Source organism: Caenorhabditis elegans, chromosome I (genome assembly GCF_000002985.6).
Source record: "Caenorhabditis elegans chromosome I".
NCBI lineage: Eukaryota > Metazoa > Nematoda > Chromadorea > Rhabditida > Rhabditidae > Caenorhabditis > Caenorhabditis elegans.
This window is the reverse complement of record NC_003279.8, coordinates 2339393-2357785: the sequence shown is the minus strand read 5'-3', so window position 1 is coordinate 2357785 and position 18393 is coordinate 2339393. Positions and strand designations below refer to the sequence as shown.

The following is an 18393-nucleotide window of genomic DNA, read 5'->3' as shown; positions in this document are numbered from 1 at the left end:
GTGAGTTGGTGTGCTGAATTTTCTTCTCGCCTTTGTGGATTTCGCAATCATTTGATTTTCAAACGAAATTCCAGCTTTACATGGCAGTAGAAAAAAATCCGAAAAAATTTCAGCCGAGGTTTCTCTGCTTTTGAAAATTGCCCCCTAAGCATCTGGAAAAAAGGATCTCAGAGATCGGCTCGACTTAAGATGACCCTATACCACACTAAATCCCAAACAATAAATAATAATTCGAATTAACATTTTAGAGCGGAGCTAGATCAGGGAAATCTAATTCTCGGAGAGCGAAGCGAAACTAGAATTCATTTTCACACGCGAATGTTTATTTCAATACTATTTTTTAGGCTAAGAAAACCACAACAGGAAAGTTGGTCAACCTGGTCCCGGACTTTAAATCGAAGCGTATGCCATTTGAAATCTTTAGACTAGATCACCACAAAAATTGGCGGAACTCAACTCTGAACCCCTGAAATTGGCAGCTGAAAGTGTTCCAGTGCATTTTTCGCTGAATTCCAGGTCAAGGAACTGGTTCTGAGCGATTAGAAATTGTTTTGGGGGTTTTAGAATCTAACGAACAATGTGGAAGCTTGTTAGATATTTTTATTTTGTTGAAAAAATCTGAAATTTTGTCAATCCAGTGGGAGCCAATTTTTCGGTCAAAAAAGTTTTTTTTTTCGACAAAAAAAAGCCTATTTTTTTCGAAGTCTACAACTTTGCAGTTAAATAATACTTGTTTATGAAATAATTTGTTCGGTGAGATATGAATACTTGAAGTGAAGCTTCAAAAATCCCAAGTTTTCCTTCATTTTTAATTTGTACAGGACTTTAAAGAAAGGAGCGGCTTCCAGTTTCAGTCAATTTGTGGCAGTGACTCTTTTAACTACTACCGCCAGTTGCCGGCAAATTCAGGTTAATTGCCGACAAATATGTGGTCCATTGCTGTTTTTTTAGAGTGAAAAATCTTGGGCAATATGGCGTAAATTTACTGCTAATTAAAGTTTCGCAGTTTTGCGTATTATTTAGAATGCTGTGTACCGTATTTCTTCTATTAGTATGGCCTCCCTATTAGTATTGCACCTTGAATACCCTCCGAAAATTAGTATTGCACTCCCTATTAGTGTTGCACTCCCTAATAGTCTTGCATCTACATTTTTTTTTTTTTGGTACAAACCCACCTCACTAATTTTGAGATTTTAACAACATTTTTTGCCTACTTTGCAACAATTTTGGTAAAATTTCTATGAAATTGAAGTTATTGTACCTTTTTGTTGCAATTACAATCAAATTTTCTGAATTTTCACATAAGATTCGAGTTTTTTTCAGGAAAAAAACTTGTAAGCTCAAAGTCAGAAAATGTTCTGAAAATTAGTATTGCACTCCCTAATAGTCTTGCACTCCCTATTAGTATTGCAAGCGGGAAGACCATCGAAAAATAGTATTGCAGCCATATTAATAGAAGAAATACGGTAAATTTCACATCCAATCAAATTGTAACCAAAACGAAAATCTTACAAAACGCACCTCAAAACGAATGCTTTCGAGATAATACTAATCAAATAAACTTTATTCATAATACCAAATCAAAAATTTTCTATATCTTATTTGGCAGCCTTCTACACATCGATCAATTTCATGGATTTTCAACACTTGGATCAATATGAGCAGTTGAGTTGAGACAATTAAATCGTACAGCAGCGCACAAAGTTGGTCTCAGGCCAGCTGTTTGAACTAATTCCATCAACGGATGGATCGCACCACGAGACTCATAATAATTCAGCAGCAAGGAGAACAGTGCAGAGTTCAATGATAAGAGCACTGTAAATAAAAGTAGTTTAGCTATTATCGGAAAAATACGATCGCAAAGCTTTCGAAAAATTTATTTTTGATCTACCCGGTGCACTGGACTCCTCCTTTCTCTTTATCGAACAAAACAGTATCTTAGAGAAAAACATTTTTAGAAAGTTTGGGAAGCGGAGTCTTTTTTGACCAGGTAGATCAAAATAAAGCATTGCAAAAATATTGCGATCATTTTTTCTCGACAATATGAGATACACATTCTTGTTGTGCGGTTTTGTTTACTTACTATTCTGGCATGGGTCAATGTAAAGGACATGGGCGAAAATCTGTGCAAGAAATATCAAGCCAATCAAACCCTTGCAAACAAGAAGCAGGATAGTTTTTGACGAGACAGAAAATCTTCCTTGCTTAATTTCTAAAAAAACATTGAGTGTTTTGAGGTTTTCCTTTTTTTAATTAGCAAATGCAGATCTACGAACTATTGGACTCTTACTTTCAAAAATAACTGAGTGGTTGTGAGAGAGCCGCGAACCTCGTCGGAGGTCGTTGCCGGTCATATAGCATAACTCACAGATGTTTTGCGGTTTTTAAAATACTTATAAAATGTAGTTCGCGCACTTCTACAAAAGGCACCAGCGATATAGTAAAATAATTTCAAAATCGCAAATATTCAGCAAAGTGCGACCAACGAGAGTAAACAAAATACTCCTAAAATGTTAGTGATCCCGCAGCGAAATGCGCGATTTTCAAAATACATCTGAAATATTGGTGACCATAAGTATTTTACAAACGGCAAATCAGCTGTGGCTACCCGCAAAAGACGGAAAAACACGGGACACGGGCCCGCTGGCTGTCTCAAAATTGCTGTTTTCTCGCGGACGAGAAAACGTTAGAAAAGTGAGCAAAACGGCCTTGAAAGCGGTGGAAGAGGAGGATTCTTCGTCCACGGTTCGCGTAGTTCTCTCGAAGAAAATAGCGTGTGAACGAAGAGACGCAGACGACAAACAGTTATCCTTCGCGTTTTTCACGCCCAGTGAAAAATTAGTATCAGAGTCTCTCTTATCTAATGCATAGCAAGAGTTGGCGCCCATTTGTATGTTGGAGCTCTTTTCATCTACGTTTCAAACTGATTTTTTGTTGAATTTTGTTGTTTAATGCAGCATGATTAAGCCATTTCCACCCATTTTTGTAACATTTATGAAACTCACCAAATGGGCTAAAAAAAATTAACCACAATGAAGCAATTGATCCAATAAGAGCAATAACATGCGCAAACCGATTTACCCATACATTTTCAGGCAGATCAAGATACATGTAGATTTCTGAAAGTGAATAATATTGCAATTGGTGTATATTAAAAAATCAACTCAACTGAAAATCTTTACAAGAGCAAGTAAAAATCCGACTATGATGTTCCACAAAAATATGAAAATCATCGAAAATTTTAAGTTTTGGAAATCTGTAACATAAAAACCAATACAATTAAAAAAACGAAAACTGATTTCATTTCATTTCAAAACAAAAATAGGAAGATAAACAGTTTACTTGTTTCAAAGCTTAATTAGCGCGTTTTCTGTACAGGGTGGTCCATAATTATGGCGACCACTTTAGGGCACAGTATCTTTTTTTTGGACAGCGAGCAAGACTAGTGAATATACACATTTTATTGGTCAGAAAAAATCAAACACAACGACATATAAAACTTGACACTTATCACCACCTACGGCAGCACAGAACTCAAGACACTCAAAAATCCACACGGCCGTGGCGCGCAAGTGGGCTCAATTTAGCTTATTGGTAATTTTTAAATGAGATACATTGAGTGATTTATTATTTTGATTATATATTAAGAATACCGTTAATACAACAAAGTTTTTCACAAATAATTTTTGAGATTGGTGTCCGGTGCCGGAAATGGCATCTTGTGAAAGTTGATGAAGTCAAAAAAAGTAAGCTCCCCCAAGTTTTGTAAATTTTCTTCCTTACCAGCCAACCATCCTTCATGTTGAAAATGCTAATGTGTTCAGTTTAAATGTGTCTTAACTTAAAATGACAATTTGGTTTTCAATATTTCGAAATATTCCACAGAATACAGAATTTTTGGGCAAATTTTTCGCAACGGACTGTTTGCACTGTTTTTAACGGGCAAAAAGCTACATAAATCCAAGCATAAATTGGCTCAAAATATGTCTATTGACTTTGATTTTGCTATTTCGAGTGTCCAAAGTCTGGATAATTATTTAAAACATAGAAACTAGTTACTTGATCCCGTGAGCGCAGCAAGAAACGTCGGGCGCTAGAAATCCTCTAAAATGGAGAAAAATTATAGACTACCGATGTTGTGAGGTCCTCATTACCTTCAAAGTTGAAGGATGTTGTATGGAAATTGACGAAAACGACAGAAAATACTGTGATCTTCTAGAATTGATCAAATTTTAAATTTTTCGTAACAGGGTAAACCCATAAATCAAGTTCTTGCGCGCATGTAGCAGGTCGCCATAATTATGGACCACCCTGTAGAGCCCATCGCGGTATTTACTAATGGTAAGTGGCTGCAAAGATAGAAAACCAGGCCATTCTTTCAAAAAAAGATTAAATAACATTTTTCGAATACAACCTTTTGAGAACGATAGAAATCTTTCATAATATCATTTCCGACAAAAAAAGTTTCAGAAAGAATAGGGTAAAAATTAAAGATTGGCCGAGCTCTAGTTGGCCGAGTTCTGGCTTTTTCTAGGCCACGCAGGAAAAGCACTCTGTGATAGTTTTGACGAATTGAATTGTACGCCAGACGTGCTGTTTATCAAATTATTCAGAAGAGTTGAAACTTTTAATTGGCACGAAATTGTAAAAAAAGTGAAGAGCACGTGTAGGCAGAAGTCATGATACGAGAATGTAGATTGGCAGAGAGGCTTGTGCGCACAAGCCTAAAATATTCTCATTACGTATACACACATAATTAGATGCCTGCTGGCCTATCTACACTTCTATGTGGTTACCTGCTTGCCTTTCGCATGCCTACATGTATTTTCTTTCATATGTATGGACTGAACCGGATGACCACTTTAGTCACCTTTGCCTCCTCTGCTATTACAACAATCTTACCAAAGCGCATCCTTGTAAAACCACAGTTGGTGTGACGGGTGTAGGGAATAAAATTTTAATTTTTAATTCCTCCCCTCCCCCCTTTTACAAATACTCAGGCCACGTTATTATTTTTAATTTTTGAAAAGAAGTGATTGATATTTATGAATGCAACCGGTTAAAAGCATTGAAAAAGTTCGAAAAATTGTCTATTTTGAAATCATGTTTTGATTGGGAAGGTAAAAACTGACTGAAAACTTCTGAAAATTTCTAGCATTATGAGAAGAGTTTACACGATCGAGCAGTCTCAAATCCCGGAGGCGTTTTCCGTGCATGATGATATAAAACGTAGGAGTCTCGAGTTCGAAATTCTGTAGAACTCTTCTGTTTAGTCCCTGAATCCTGAGGACCTGAGGCCCTGAGGCCTCTCACTAGGGAAGGGTCTGAAGGTGCCAGCGGCTTTTTGGACGAAACATGTTTCATTTGAAAGCCCATTTTTAGAAACGGTGAAATGTGAATTTTTAGCTGCGAAATTTCAGATCTGAAAGATGCTCACAGCAGTACTCTCGGCGCACTCTCGGCGCAATTTTGGGGTGTCGGTGAGGGCTGTGGTGATGGTTTTAAGGAAAATATGTTATTTCTAGTCTATTTTACTCTTGCTGTAAGTCTAAACAAGGACTTTCGAATGAAACAGGTTTCGTTCAAAAAGCCGCTGGCACCTTCAGACCTTTCCCTAGTCAGTCCACAATTCCGTTAAGTGTTATTTTGAAAAGCATGACCTCACACACATTTTAATGTTAATGTAAATCCTGAGACTTAGGGAAGATCTAAAAGGGCGGATGCACTGTTTTTTGGGCTTCCTACCTTCCATCCACCTTTTTGTCACTTTACTCCCATCTTTTTGCCACCTTTCTATCACCTTTTTGCAGCCTAGTTATCGCCATTTGTCTCCTTCCGGCAAAAAGTGGGAGGAAGGAGGCACTAAATGACGAGACTTTTAGGGAGATATTTGAGTACGAATTTCGCGCACGAATTTCGTGCTACAATGCCCACAGTAACAATTTCTATAGTTATTTCTACATTTTAAATTTTAATTTGAAAGTTGGAAAAATATCATTTTTGCCCATTTCAATTTGAACCCTCTTGCTTTTACGACCAGTGCTTTCAAATTTTATTTTTTTAAATTACTAACTTAAGAAAGCTACCTGTTTTTATTTTGTCATTTAGTCATTGATTGTGGCTCCAAATGCGTGTTTTAAAGCAATTTCCCTACTGTCGCTACTCCACCTTCGTAATAGTAGAATAGAACTGTAAAAAATTTATGGAACACATTTTTCTTTTGATGTTATGCAATTCTGCAAAACATTGAAAAGGGATAAATAATTTATCAATTTCCGCTCAACTTAATGACCTAGTTTTGATAATATCGCGTAATGCGGCTAATTTTTTTGAGACAGGTCCAAGAAAGAAGATATCCTAGGGGGAATATGCCACAAGGGAAGACGCAAAGATGTGCTTCCTCGGGAAACTCCGCCCACCAACCGCAACTTTTTCGGAACCAAGGCGCGGTTGATGGGAGGAGTTTTTACGGGGAAGATTTCTACGTCATTCCATATGGGTATCTTCTCTTTTAGTGCAGTCTCTGTCTTTGGAGTTAAACCAAACCACCCGTTTTGAGACACAAGCGTCAAAATGCCCGGGTCCATTTTCTGATTTTTTGAGTTTTTTTTTCGAGAATTCCCAGGTTGAAAAAATTTGCAAGAAATTTGAATTGCAATTTTAAGGAACGTTTTGGCAGTTCTCCAGAACTCAGGTTTTTTTTTCCAAAAATTGAAACAATTTTTCAGAAAATCATTCAAAAATCTGTAGCAAATCCACGAAATCGAATTTGTTTTTTTCACATACAAAACTTTTATTCTTTACGATGATTATGTTCTATATGCTATGGTGGGTGCCACTTCAGATGAGATCCTTGTTGGCGGTTTCAATGCTGAGTCCAATCCAAGCCATTGCAGTGTAGGCGAGAGTTGAAGCAACAAGGACGGCAGTGTAGATGGCAGTTATTTTGAGGTGTTGTTGAGAGAGTTTTTGGGATCGGATTAATTGTGTTCAAGAAATTCTGAGACATGAAGTTTTTCAAGAAATTCTACAAAGCTTCTGGCTGAAAACCTCAGCCCGAAACGATTACAGTAGCAAAACTTTCAGAGAATAGAATTTGAGTATTGAAATCAGTTATGTTTTTACCCGTGACCCGTTTATTTGGATCGAAAATAAAATTGTTCAGAAATTAACAATCAAATTCAATTTTTTGTTTAAAAAAATCAAAAAATTAACACTCTTAGTGGGAGACCCGTTCACCCATTTTCTTGGATTATAAAAAAATCAAAGTGTTTATTGGCATCGTGAGCATTAATAAAAAAAATAGATAAAAAAGATTTAAAGTTTATACATTATGTGCAACAATGATTCCGTCGCGTTTCTCACTGCTTCCGACACAACTTTCAGATTTTCGATGTGCTTTAGAATATACGAATATTCCTCAATAGTCTCCACAAACTCCTTTTTCTGTTCTGTCAAAATTTGAAGCGTCAGCAGCGCCCAGAGGACAGGTCCCTCAAGCCTTGAGGTTTTGAGCACATCTTCAAGGATTCCCAGGTAGATTTCAACTTTTTCGGTTATCTCGGATGGTTGGAAATATCGGAATCGGTCGATTAGAAGATCATTGGCATCAGAGGAAAACTCACAGGTTGTCCAGTCTCTTTCGGAGGAGAAGATGCGGAGTGAAATTATTGTGAACACGTTATAAGCTTTGTTAGACGTCCAGTCATTTAGGAGTTGGCTGAAATATGATTACATTGGAAAAAACTGCTCAGAAAGCTTCAACTCGGTGTTTTTAGTACTGATAAAATGCACTAAATTATTTAACATTAAAGGTGGAGTAGCGAAATTTGAGGCGTTGCCTTTTTAGACCCAAAATGGCTAAAACCAAATTTTGTAATGTGACGTTCTGAAAATTTCTCACAAAAGTTAAGTTTTGGAAAAAATGGTATATTTTCAGCTAAAGCGACACTAAAGTTGCCAAAAGTTTAGATTTTAGCCAAAAATAATATTTCATTTTTTCCAAAACATTGAGCGGTCATAACTTTCATGTGAGAAATTTTTAGATCGTCTCATTACGAAATTCGGTAGTTTTTGGCCATTTTGGGTCTAAAAAAGCAAAACCTCAAATTTCGCTACTCTAGATTTAACTCACTGAAAAACTTTAAATTCTGTCGCAGTAAAATGTTTCTTGAAAATCGATGACTTGTGAACAATGCTCAAGTTTCTGATAACATGTAGTACTTCAAGATGTAGCTCATCGGAATTACAGTTTTGCAGGCACCACACCAGCGAAGCAAATTTCCCGTTTTTAAGTATATCCTCACATGCGCTCTTACTGCATAATGTCATAGAGTATACAATTTTAAGAAAAGAAATACATTGTCTTTCGTTTCCATTTATGATTTCTTCTTTAATTAGATTGATCACACATGTAGTAAGCTTTTTTTCCAGATATCCACTGAAATCCTGACTTGGCGAGAGTCTCGTACAGGTTTCCACAACCGACGTTGCTTGATTCAAGAAACGATCGGGTCTTAGATAGACTTCCAGCGCAAAACGCATTGCACTGGTGCCAATTTGATCATAGTCAAGCCAGTCAAACTCTTGATCAACTAGATTTTGAATAGCTTCCCATACTGCTTGACAAGGATGCTGCAGTGCTGATGATGTAAGGGGGAGAATTCGTTCGGAGGCAATAAGTAAAATGTCAAGTACCAGTTTTGCATCGAGCGGATGGAATATATGGGATTTGTTTCTGCAATTGATCTTTTTGTTGTTTTTTAGCATTTTAAACGTTGCACAGTCGTTTGTTCTTTAAGACACGGTCTGTTAAAGGAAACTACAGTGCATTTTTTCCCACTTCTACGACTCTAAAGGAGGGCGCCTTTATTCGAAATGGTCCCGCCACGCGCCACCCATTGGTCTCGCCACGCGATTCGAAAACCAATGGATAGCGCGTGGCGAGACCATTTCGAATAAAAGCGCCCTCCTTCAAAGTCGTAGAAGTGGAAAAAAAATGCACTGTACTACCTCTGACCAAAACTGGCGTAACTTTAGATTAGCTACTGTTTTCAACTAAAAAACGCTATGTTTTTTCAATCTTTTAAAATTTTCAATAACAATCATAAATTTCCGAATTTGTTCAAATGTGATAAATTAATTTATTTAACGTAGTAGCAGCAATAACTAACATAAACTGCGCTTAAAGAATTCTAGATTATTCAAAAAAAAATTAATGCTTAAAAAAGAAATCACTGAAATTCAATACTAATTCAGAACATCATGATTTCAAAATATACCTAACTATGTATGCTCGTATCTGAGATTATAGCCAGAGCCCGTGTAAGTGTTGTCGAGGACCTCAACTTAACTTACGTTCTTATTTATTATTACTTCTGTCACCTCTCATATAATCTTTATTGCACGTCACGTTTCGAGGTGTCGTTAACTTTTCAAAAAATAAACCTTTCTAGTTCTCAAAAGTCTCAAAAAAACTTACCTAGAAATTTCAATCAAACAGTTCAAACCCGTAATATATGTGTTATCATTCCATCGTATTTCTGCTTTCAGCTGCTCATTGGGTCTAAAAGTTTCGATAGCTTCTATCGCATGCCTTAAACATTTAACAACGTCATATTGTTTGGTATCATTGTGAAACTGCTTCAATTGTGTCGTAATTCTTAATAAACACTTTCTGGTGGCTACAGATCTTTTAAGGTTCACAAAATGCTTTAATATTCGAAGTGAAGTCTGTAGATTACCGAAGCTAAGAATTTCATGTCCAGTTGTTTTGATGTACTGAACATTTGTGTCTGAAAATGCTTTCTTTAAATTGAAACATTTTGATAAGTTCGATACCAATTGCGACAATTTGTTGCAACTTAGGATGAGATGCTAAGGAGTTTAACAGGTTTTCATTCAAATCAGTTCCGGAAGCATCTAGAAACGTCAAGTTTGGTAGAATAATTCCGCATTCCACAAATTGCATGATTGTTTTTATGTTTGTTTTGTATCTTAAAAACAAGGTTTTTGTTGAAACAATATCTACAAATAGGCCTACACGTCTCTTGAAACATCCAAAGCAGTTAGGCCTGTTAGTTTGAACAAGTCCAGCATATCAGAGGAACATTCAAATTGCAAGTTTCTCATCCACAAAACTTTTAAGTGCTTTAACTTGAAAATTCCATCAAGCTTCCTAATTCCGGTGTCGCTTATATCCAATTGAACAAGATTTGGGAAGGAATCGCAGAGTTCTGAGAAATCTTCTTTGCTCAAAGGTTTATTGCTAATTTCGAGAGTTGTGAGGGAAGAGAGCATAATACCAATCTGAAAATATATAAATTTAAATACATGTTTTATTTACTTGAATACATGAAAAACTGGAAAATCCGTAAACCGAATATAACTGTTAAAAAAAATAAAAATTCTAATTTTATATGATTCTTTCAATTTTGGAAGAAAATTAGAAATGACCGAATTATTTTTGAATTCCCGCGCAACTGAGTGACGTAATTTTTGCGTTTTCTAGCTTACTTTGCCGGTTTATCTTGATGTTTTATTTTACAATTAGGTATATTTGATTTAAAGCACAGTTTTTCAATTTTTTTTCAGACACTTTTCCGTGAATAAAACTTAAGAATAGTTGTTTATAATTTTTTTTCGGAAAAATGTCTGAGAATTTGACAAATAAAGTTTCAAATCAAATATGGAAGACCGTTTTTTTTAAGCCGGAGAATTCAGCCGGAAAACGCGACAATGTCATAAAATACCTCACGGAAGTTTAGAAATAATTCGTCTTCTTCTAATTATTTTCGAAAATTAAAAAAATCATAAAAAAATTTAGAAAATTTCTAAAAAGTTACAGTTATAAAAAAAATTACGGTCATTACGGGGCGTTTTTGTCTTCAGTCACCTGTTTAACCCATCCTGGAGTCAATTGCGCCTCGCACTCTCTAATGTCTAATTTTTGTATCTTCTCCCAGTATTTCTTTTTATGTAAAACAATTGTCAAGGTGGTTATAATACTCTTGTGTCTTGCATCTGAAAATCTTATTTTCTTGTCGAAATGCTGAATTTTTTAACTCTACAGTATTCCAATTCAAAAACCCTTTTCCCAATTGACAGCGACTTTTCAACTTGGGTCGTCTTTGCTATAAACTGGTAAGCTTTTGGGTTTAATAGTAAAAGTTTTGAGAGAATTGTGTCTCGAAATTTAGTATCCATCCCTTCTAGAATATTGGTTCTCGTGTAACGACCTAAAAATAAGCATTAATTGGAAAACCGTGTAATGTTAAAAAAAAAGAGCCTTGTCCATAACTGGGAAATTTGTCTTACCATCGTTGATATGCCTTGCAATTTGAGCAGCAGTGATGTTTGCCAGAGAACTTGTCATTTTGTGAGGAAGGCGGTAAGCTGTGTTGCAATGGTTCAAAAATCCTGGAATTAATATTTTTTAATGATTAAGCTCACTTTTTCTTGAATTAAAAACAACAACACACTAGCTGCAAAAGGGTACCTCTGGTCAAAACTGACATAAGTTTAGTACCTGATTAGCTACAAGAATTTTAACATATTATCTAAAAGTTAAACTTATGGAAAAGCTCTTGATTTTTTTCAGCAAAATTATGTTTTGTTCTTTGACATATAACAACAGTTTGCGTATGTAAAACTATTGTTTTCAACTGAAAAACGCGAAGTTTTTTCAATCTTCTAAATTTTCAGTATCAATCTCTGCCCTTAAATGGGTTTCTTATATGAAAAACATACGCAATAAACTGATTAAACAAAATTTCATAAAAGTTGAAATTGAATTTTTTTGAGAGAACTGACCAAAAAAATTAGTTTTTCGTTCGAATTTGTTCAAATGTGATAAATTAATTTATTTAACGTAGTGGCAACAAATGACTCACAGAAATTGTGCTTAAAGCATGCTAGATTATTAGAAAAAATTTACTTCAATAAATCAATGAAATTCAGTACTAAATCAAAACATCTTGATTTTTAAAAAATTTCGAAATAAAACTGTATCCACAGATTTTTTAATTGCACCAAAAAAGGTGTTCTACTATGTTCTTCAGAAAATTAATTAAAAATATATTACAGTCAGAAGTACCCATTTACAGCTTTGAAATTTGACCAACTTGCTATTGTCGCAGGGACTGGAAACTAATTTTTCTGAAATTGCCGTCTAATTTTGGTGGTGTAATTATCTTGTGATTTCAAAAAAAAAGTTTTCGTGCAAATTTCAAATTTTAACTAATTTTAGGTCATTTTTTGAGTCGGCATAATTTTTTTTTGAGAAGTTTTCAAGAAGTTCAAATCCGGTGGTTTTAGATAATTTTGAGTCTAATAAAGCAATAAAAAATCGACTTAATTTGGGAAAGTAACAAAATTGTTTTCAAAAATTTGAAAGAACTGACCCTCTTTCCGCTCATTCTTTTTGAGTGCGTTCACATTTAATTGAAAAAATACCAGTGCATGAACCACAATAAACCAACCCAAATTGAAACCTCTGATAGAAATTTCGTGGATGATTTCTGAAAAAGGAATTTTATGGACTATTTATATCTCAACTCCTGACTTCCATATATTGCTCCTTGGATTGAGCACATCAAGGTGAGAAAAAAAATAAAAAGCATACACATGACCTCGTCCTCAGTCATAACAAAACTAGCAATCTGAACACGAGTAGAAAAGATATAGCAAGCTGAAAAATATTATCAGAGTTGTAATTTTACCAGGATTCGTTTAAAAACTCACTAGGGAACCGTCAGAAGGTGCCCATCGGACTTGCATATGAGACCTATGCCATTCAATAGTGCAAACGGTTACTCGTAAATTTTTAGCGGCAAATCTCCAGAACCAAGCTCACGGCGGGCTCTCAAAGATCCTAAAATAGCACTTTAACGAAGATTGGATGGACAATTTTCCAATTTAACTTTGGTAGCTCATATCTCCGCGGATAAATTTTTTACAGAAAAGTCATCAACTGATAAGTTGTTGATATTGTTGTAAAAAACAAGTTTGAAGTTGAATGTTTTTTACCAAAAATTTTTTGTTTGAGATAAAACCGCGTGAAGTGCGGCAACTGCTGTTATTATTTTTATGCTGCTATTCCGTTTCTAATGCTTTTCTCTCGAACAAAAATTTTTTGGTAAAAAACTTTCAACTATAAACTTGTTTTTTACAACAATATCAACAACTTTTCAGTTGATGACTTTTCTGTAAAAAATTTATCTACGGAGATATGAGTACCAAAGTGAATATGGAAAATTGCTTCGTTAGATCGTTAAAGTTCTTCCTTACAGTGCTATTTTAAGAAATTTGAGAGCCCGCCGTGAGCTTGGTTCTGGAGTTTTGCCGCTAAAAATTCACGAGTAACCGTTTTAAGACATGCACTATCGAATGGCATAGGTCTCATATACAAGTCCGATGGGCACCTTCTGACGGTTCCCTGATCAGTAACAAACAAATCTGAAAAAGCACCCACCGCACCAGCAGAACTTGATATAAAATACAAATATTTCAATAATTGTAACCTACCAATTAAAAAACCCCAGCTGGCTGAATACAAGCAAAGGACCACATCAGACTCAATGAACTGGTACAGAAGCAACATTAATGAAAAGGCAACGATGCAATTTCGGTGAAACGTCAGAAGTGGGAGATACACTTTTTTCGCGTTCCAATTGTATAGTTTGTAGACTGCAAGTTTAGTCAACGCATTATGCCAATTTAATTCCTTTCTTAAATGTTATATACAGTGCTGGCCAAAAAAAATCCACTTTTAGTTTTATGATAATTTCGTCAATTTTTCAAATGAGTATACATAACTCCGAAACTAGAAATGACCTAAAAAATTGTTTTTTTCCTACATTTCTTATATTTTAATTTTGTTTTAAACATTGTAGGCGTCGGAACATGCGACATTATAATTTTGGCAATGTGCCAAAACTTTGATCGGAAATTATGAAAAATCAGAAATTTTTTGGAGTGTTTTGTTATCATATTCGGTTGTTTTCGATCATTATAAGTTTATTTGAACAAAATCCCCACTGGCGCTACAAAAAAAATGTATCAGGATCGTCAGTCTTTCGATTTATGTGCCGTAAAATATGACATTTTGTAGAGAAAAGTCTGTTACACAAAAATCCATGTTTGAAAATTTAAAATTGTTTTTATTAAATACTGAAAAATCGTAAAATAAGATTTTAACCTAAAATTGTTGATTTTTTGAATATTTTTACATTATAAATTAAATAATCGGAATTTCAAACATGGATTTTTGTGTAACAGACTTTTCTCTACAAAATGACATATTTTACGGCACATAAATCAAAAAACTGACGATCCTGATACATTTTTAAAAGACTGTAATGAATCCTTTGTGTAAAATCTTCCGTTTTGGGCCAAATTTCATAACTTTACACATTTTCAATTCGGATGATGCTTCTCAAGAATATTATAAAACAAAAAATTAAAAATACTTTCCATAGAAGCCAAAAATAGCCAAAAACTGATGTCTCCGCGAAACGAATTCCCGCGAATTCTGGAGTTCGTGAGGTGCCGCGCGAGCGCGCTCTAATAATTATGAACGCTCAAGGAGAGCGTGCCAAGCAGGGGTGTGCGGCGAATCGAATTTTTCGGCGAACGGCGAATTCGGCGATCGCCGATTTTTGAAATTTTCGGCGAACGGCGAATTTCGCTCGGCGAATTTGGGAAATTTTCGGCGAATTCGCCGATTTTCGTACGGCGAATTCGGCGAATTTTAGCCGATTTTTCGGCGATTTTTCGGCGAACGTCGATTTTCAAATTTTTCGGCTAACGGCGAACTCGGCGAATCGAAAAAATCATCGGCGAACGGCGAATTCGGCTAATATTCGCCGAATTCGCCGAATTAGCCGTCCGGCGAATCCGGCGAATTCGGCTATTCGCCGCACACCCCTGGTGCCAAGTTATTTGAATAAGGCAAAATGTGTATTGAAGTACACTTTTTTATTTCACGACAGTACTTAAAAGCGGTACTTGTGTATTATACCCCCGCCATTATAAAAAATAATTTTTTTAACTCCTATAAAACCCCCTTCTAAAAAGCTTACCAGTAAAAAACGCAACTAGACCAATGACCGTAAAAACGAGCGCTATAACAAGATACTTGCCATCGTTGGTACAAGCATGTTGTTCCACGCAATGTTTCACCGTATTTGTAAGACTAAAGCAAACTCCAGCAAAAACCATTGAGGTGATATAAATCAGTGTGAGAACAAAAAAATCACAACTCCAGTCTGAAACGGAAATTTATTAATTTTGGAAAGAACACTTGTTTAAACTGAAACTAGTTAAAATAATTAGTTATTCACCAAAAAGTGCTCTGCCAGTTAAATCTCAAAACCTTACCATTTGCCTCCTCAAGGTCTGGCATTTTGTTGAAACTTTGCACAGCTCTAATGAAAATAATATGTATTTGAAGAATATTATCTGAATAAAGATCGAGGAAAGAAGACTAGCAATTCTGTCGTGGCAAGCAACACGTTGGGTGGGAAAGGAGGGTTACGTAGGCCACCCTTGTGCACACCAATGACGTCACATGGTCCAACTCGAATTGCACAGGGTGGTCCATATTTATGGGGACGCTTGTTGCGCGCACAAAAAATTCTATGTTTGCACACCTGTAGTATCACGGGAGCACAAAATTCTAGAAATGCGCAGTGCACAACATATTTGACGCGCAAAATATAAAAATATCTAGTAGCGAAAACTACAGTAATCCTTTAAATGACTACTGTAGCGCTTGTGTCGATTTACGGGTTGGTTTTTCAAAACAAATATATTAGGGTGATAAATAAGTTTTGTCGTTTTTTTTCAATTTTGATTTTTTCTTGGATGTTTTTTTGTGGATATATAGAAGACAGTTAGCAATGACAAGCCTATCAATATCAGCCATATCAGGCACCGTTAAGATTATTTCCAACTCCATTCTCTGACGATCGAAAAAAATTAATTTTTCCGATTTTTGTCATTTTTTTGGGAAATCGAAATCTTAATACTCCAAGAGGCAATGAACCATTAGTTGAATACTTTTGTGTAATAACATCCTCATACATAGCGTATTGATAGAGCAATAGCAGTTGAAAGTGCCGAAAATGCTTGCAAAAATGACTTTTTTAACTTTGAACGGCGCTAACTCTTGAAACGTGAAAGATATAAAAAATTGATCAACTACAAAATTAACAAACATTTCAAGCGCTACAATGTACTAGTTGATGACTCTGTTGTATCTTCTGTCGTTACTGAGTTAGAGTCAGTTGAAGCACACTAGGTCAAAATTTTGATAAAATCATTTTTTCTCAACTTTCCCATGTAGCTTCAAAATGAATTATCTAGCAGAACTTTTTCATTTAAAAATACAATGACTGAATAATTGTACACACTTCACTAATTGTTGGTTTTTTAATATCTTATACCCCCAAAAAGATATGAAGCATTTAAGAAAACGCGCCCAATTATGTAAAAAATTTCGAAAATTTTCTTGAAAAAAATTTCAAAAAAAAATTTTCCCAGGAAAAATTCTAAATTTGTTTGATAACAAACTCTCATAAGTTTACTAAAATTTTTCATGTAATACCGCCTCTCCATGTGGAATACGAAGTGAGAAATTTTGAATTTTTTCCAATTTTTTCAATGTTTTACAAACACGCAAGTTTCTTTCTTTATTGCTTCATATCTTTTTGGGGGTATAAGATATTAAAAAACCAACAATTAGTGAAGTGTGTACAATTATTCAGTCATTGTATTTTTAAATGAAAAAGTTCTGCTAGATAATTCATTTTGAAGCTACATGGGAAAGTTGAGAAAAAATGATTTTATCAAAATTTTGACCTAGTGTGCTTCAACTGACTCTAACTCAGTAACGACAGAAGATACAACAGAGTCATTAACTAGTACATTGTAGCGCTTGAAATGTTTGTTAATTTTGTAGTTGATCAATTTTTTATATCTTTCACGTTTCAAGAGTTAGCGCCGTTCAAAGTTAAAAAAGTCATTTTTGCAAGCATTTTCGGCACTTTCAACTGCTATTGCTCTATCAATACGCTATGTATGAGGATGTTATTACACAAAAGTATTCAACTAATGGTTCATTGCCTCTTGGAGTATTAAGATTTTGATTTCCCAAAAAAATGACAAAAATCGGAAAAATTAATTTTTTTCGATCGTCAGAGAATGGAGTTGGAAATAATCTTAACGGTGCCTGATATGGCTGATATTGATAGGCTTGTCATTGCTAACTGTCTTCTATATATCCACAAAAAAACATCCAAGAAAAAATCAAAATTGAAAAAAAACGACAAAACTTATTTACCACCCTAATATTAACTTTTTTAATTGATTTTTTTTCGATTAGCTACTTCGAAGGTTCATTTTCATTCGTTTCTTCGTAGTATTTTCTTATCGTTTACTCAATTTAAATTTTCTATCGATATATCACGGAGTGTTCATAATTATTAGAGCGCGCTCGCGCGGCACCTCACGAACTCCAAAATTTGCGGGAATTCGTTCCGCGGGGACAGCAGTTTTTTTGCTACTATCAAAACTTATGAATCGATCCTTCGATTTTGCAAAAATCTTTGCCGCACAGAAAATGGGGGCGGAGAGTTGTTTCGCAACACTGCCGCGCGGGTTTTGTCTCCGCCCCTTTTACATTGCTTTTCTTATTGATTTTATCAATAAAGTTTCGATTTTACTTGACTTTTTCTCTTTTTTTCGAACTGGATAACATTTTCATTCGAAAAAAAAAGAAAAATCGAAATTTTATTGATAAAATCAATAAGAAAAGCAGTGAAAAAGGGGCGGAGGCGAACCCCGCGCGGCACGGTTGCGAAACAACTCTCCGCCCCCATTTTCTGTGCGGCAAAGATTTTTGCAAAATCGAAGGATCGATTCATAAATTTTGATAGTATTTTTAGCTTCTATGAAAATTATTTTTAATTTTTTGATTTATAATATTGTTGGGAAGCATCATACAAATTGAAAATGTGTAAAATTATGAAATTTGGCCGAAAACTGAAAGTTTTACAGAACTAAGCCACTACAGTTTAAAAAAAAATGTGTCAGGATCGCCAGTTTTGCGATTTATGCTTCGTAAAATATGTCATTTTGTAGAGAATTAGAAGTTTCATAATAATTTTCGTTTGAAAATTTAAAATTGTTTTTATTAAAAACTTAAAAATTGAAGAAATAAGATTTTAACGTAAAATTGTCGATTTTTTGAATATTTTTTTATTAGAAATTAAAGAATTAAAATTTCAACCGAAAATTCTTATGAAACTTTCAATTCTCTGACATATTTTACGAAGCATAAATCGCAAAACTGGCGATCCTGACACATTTTTTTTTTAACTGTAGTGGCTTCCT

General features: G+C 34.9%; 2 protein-coding genes and 1 pseudogene across 3 annotated transcripts; all 3 read right to left on the bottom strand.

Moving 5' to 3' along the window:
* Positions 1 to 1547: 1547 nt before the first annotated feature.
* Positions 1548 to 4951, bottom strand: peel-1 (uncharacterized protein). The gene is made up of 5 exons (NM_001262216.4): positions 4903 to 4951; positions 3170 to 3256; positions 3006 to 3119; positions 2084 to 2212; positions 1548 to 1815 (listed from the first exon to the last, which is right to left on the bottom strand). Exons 1-5 carry the CDS (start codon positions 4910 to 4912, stop codon positions 1631 to 1633), a joined length of 525 nt encoding a protein of 174 aa, NP_001249145.1. The 5' UTR covers positions 4913 to 4951; the 3' UTR covers positions 1548 to 1630.
* A 1889-nt stretch (positions 4952 to 6840) lies between these two features.
* Positions 6841 to 6945, bottom strand: nspa-12 (annotated as a pseudogene). The gene has a single exon. A coding segment is annotated over exon 1 (105 nt).
* A 304-nt stretch (positions 6946 to 7249) lies between these two features.
* zeel-1 (TIR domain-containing protein) lies at positions 7250 to 15570 on the bottom strand. Its single transcript, NM_058565.4, has 13 exons — positions 15379 to 15570; positions 15081 to 15266; positions 13525 to 13686; positions 12563 to 12688; positions 12402 to 12518; positions 11317 to 11418; positions 11070 to 11237; positions 10895 to 11022; positions 10043 to 10308; positions 9841 to 9995; positions 9482 to 9794; positions 8135 to 8737; positions 7250 to 7720 (listed from the first exon to the last, which is right to left on the bottom strand). Exons 1-13 carry the CDS (start codon positions 15401 to 15403, stop codon positions 7318 to 7320), a joined length of 2754 nt encoding a protein of 917 aa, NP_490966.2. The 5' UTR covers positions 15404 to 15570; the 3' UTR covers positions 7250 to 7317.
* Between the last annotated feature and the right edge of the window lie 2823 nt (positions 15571 to 18393).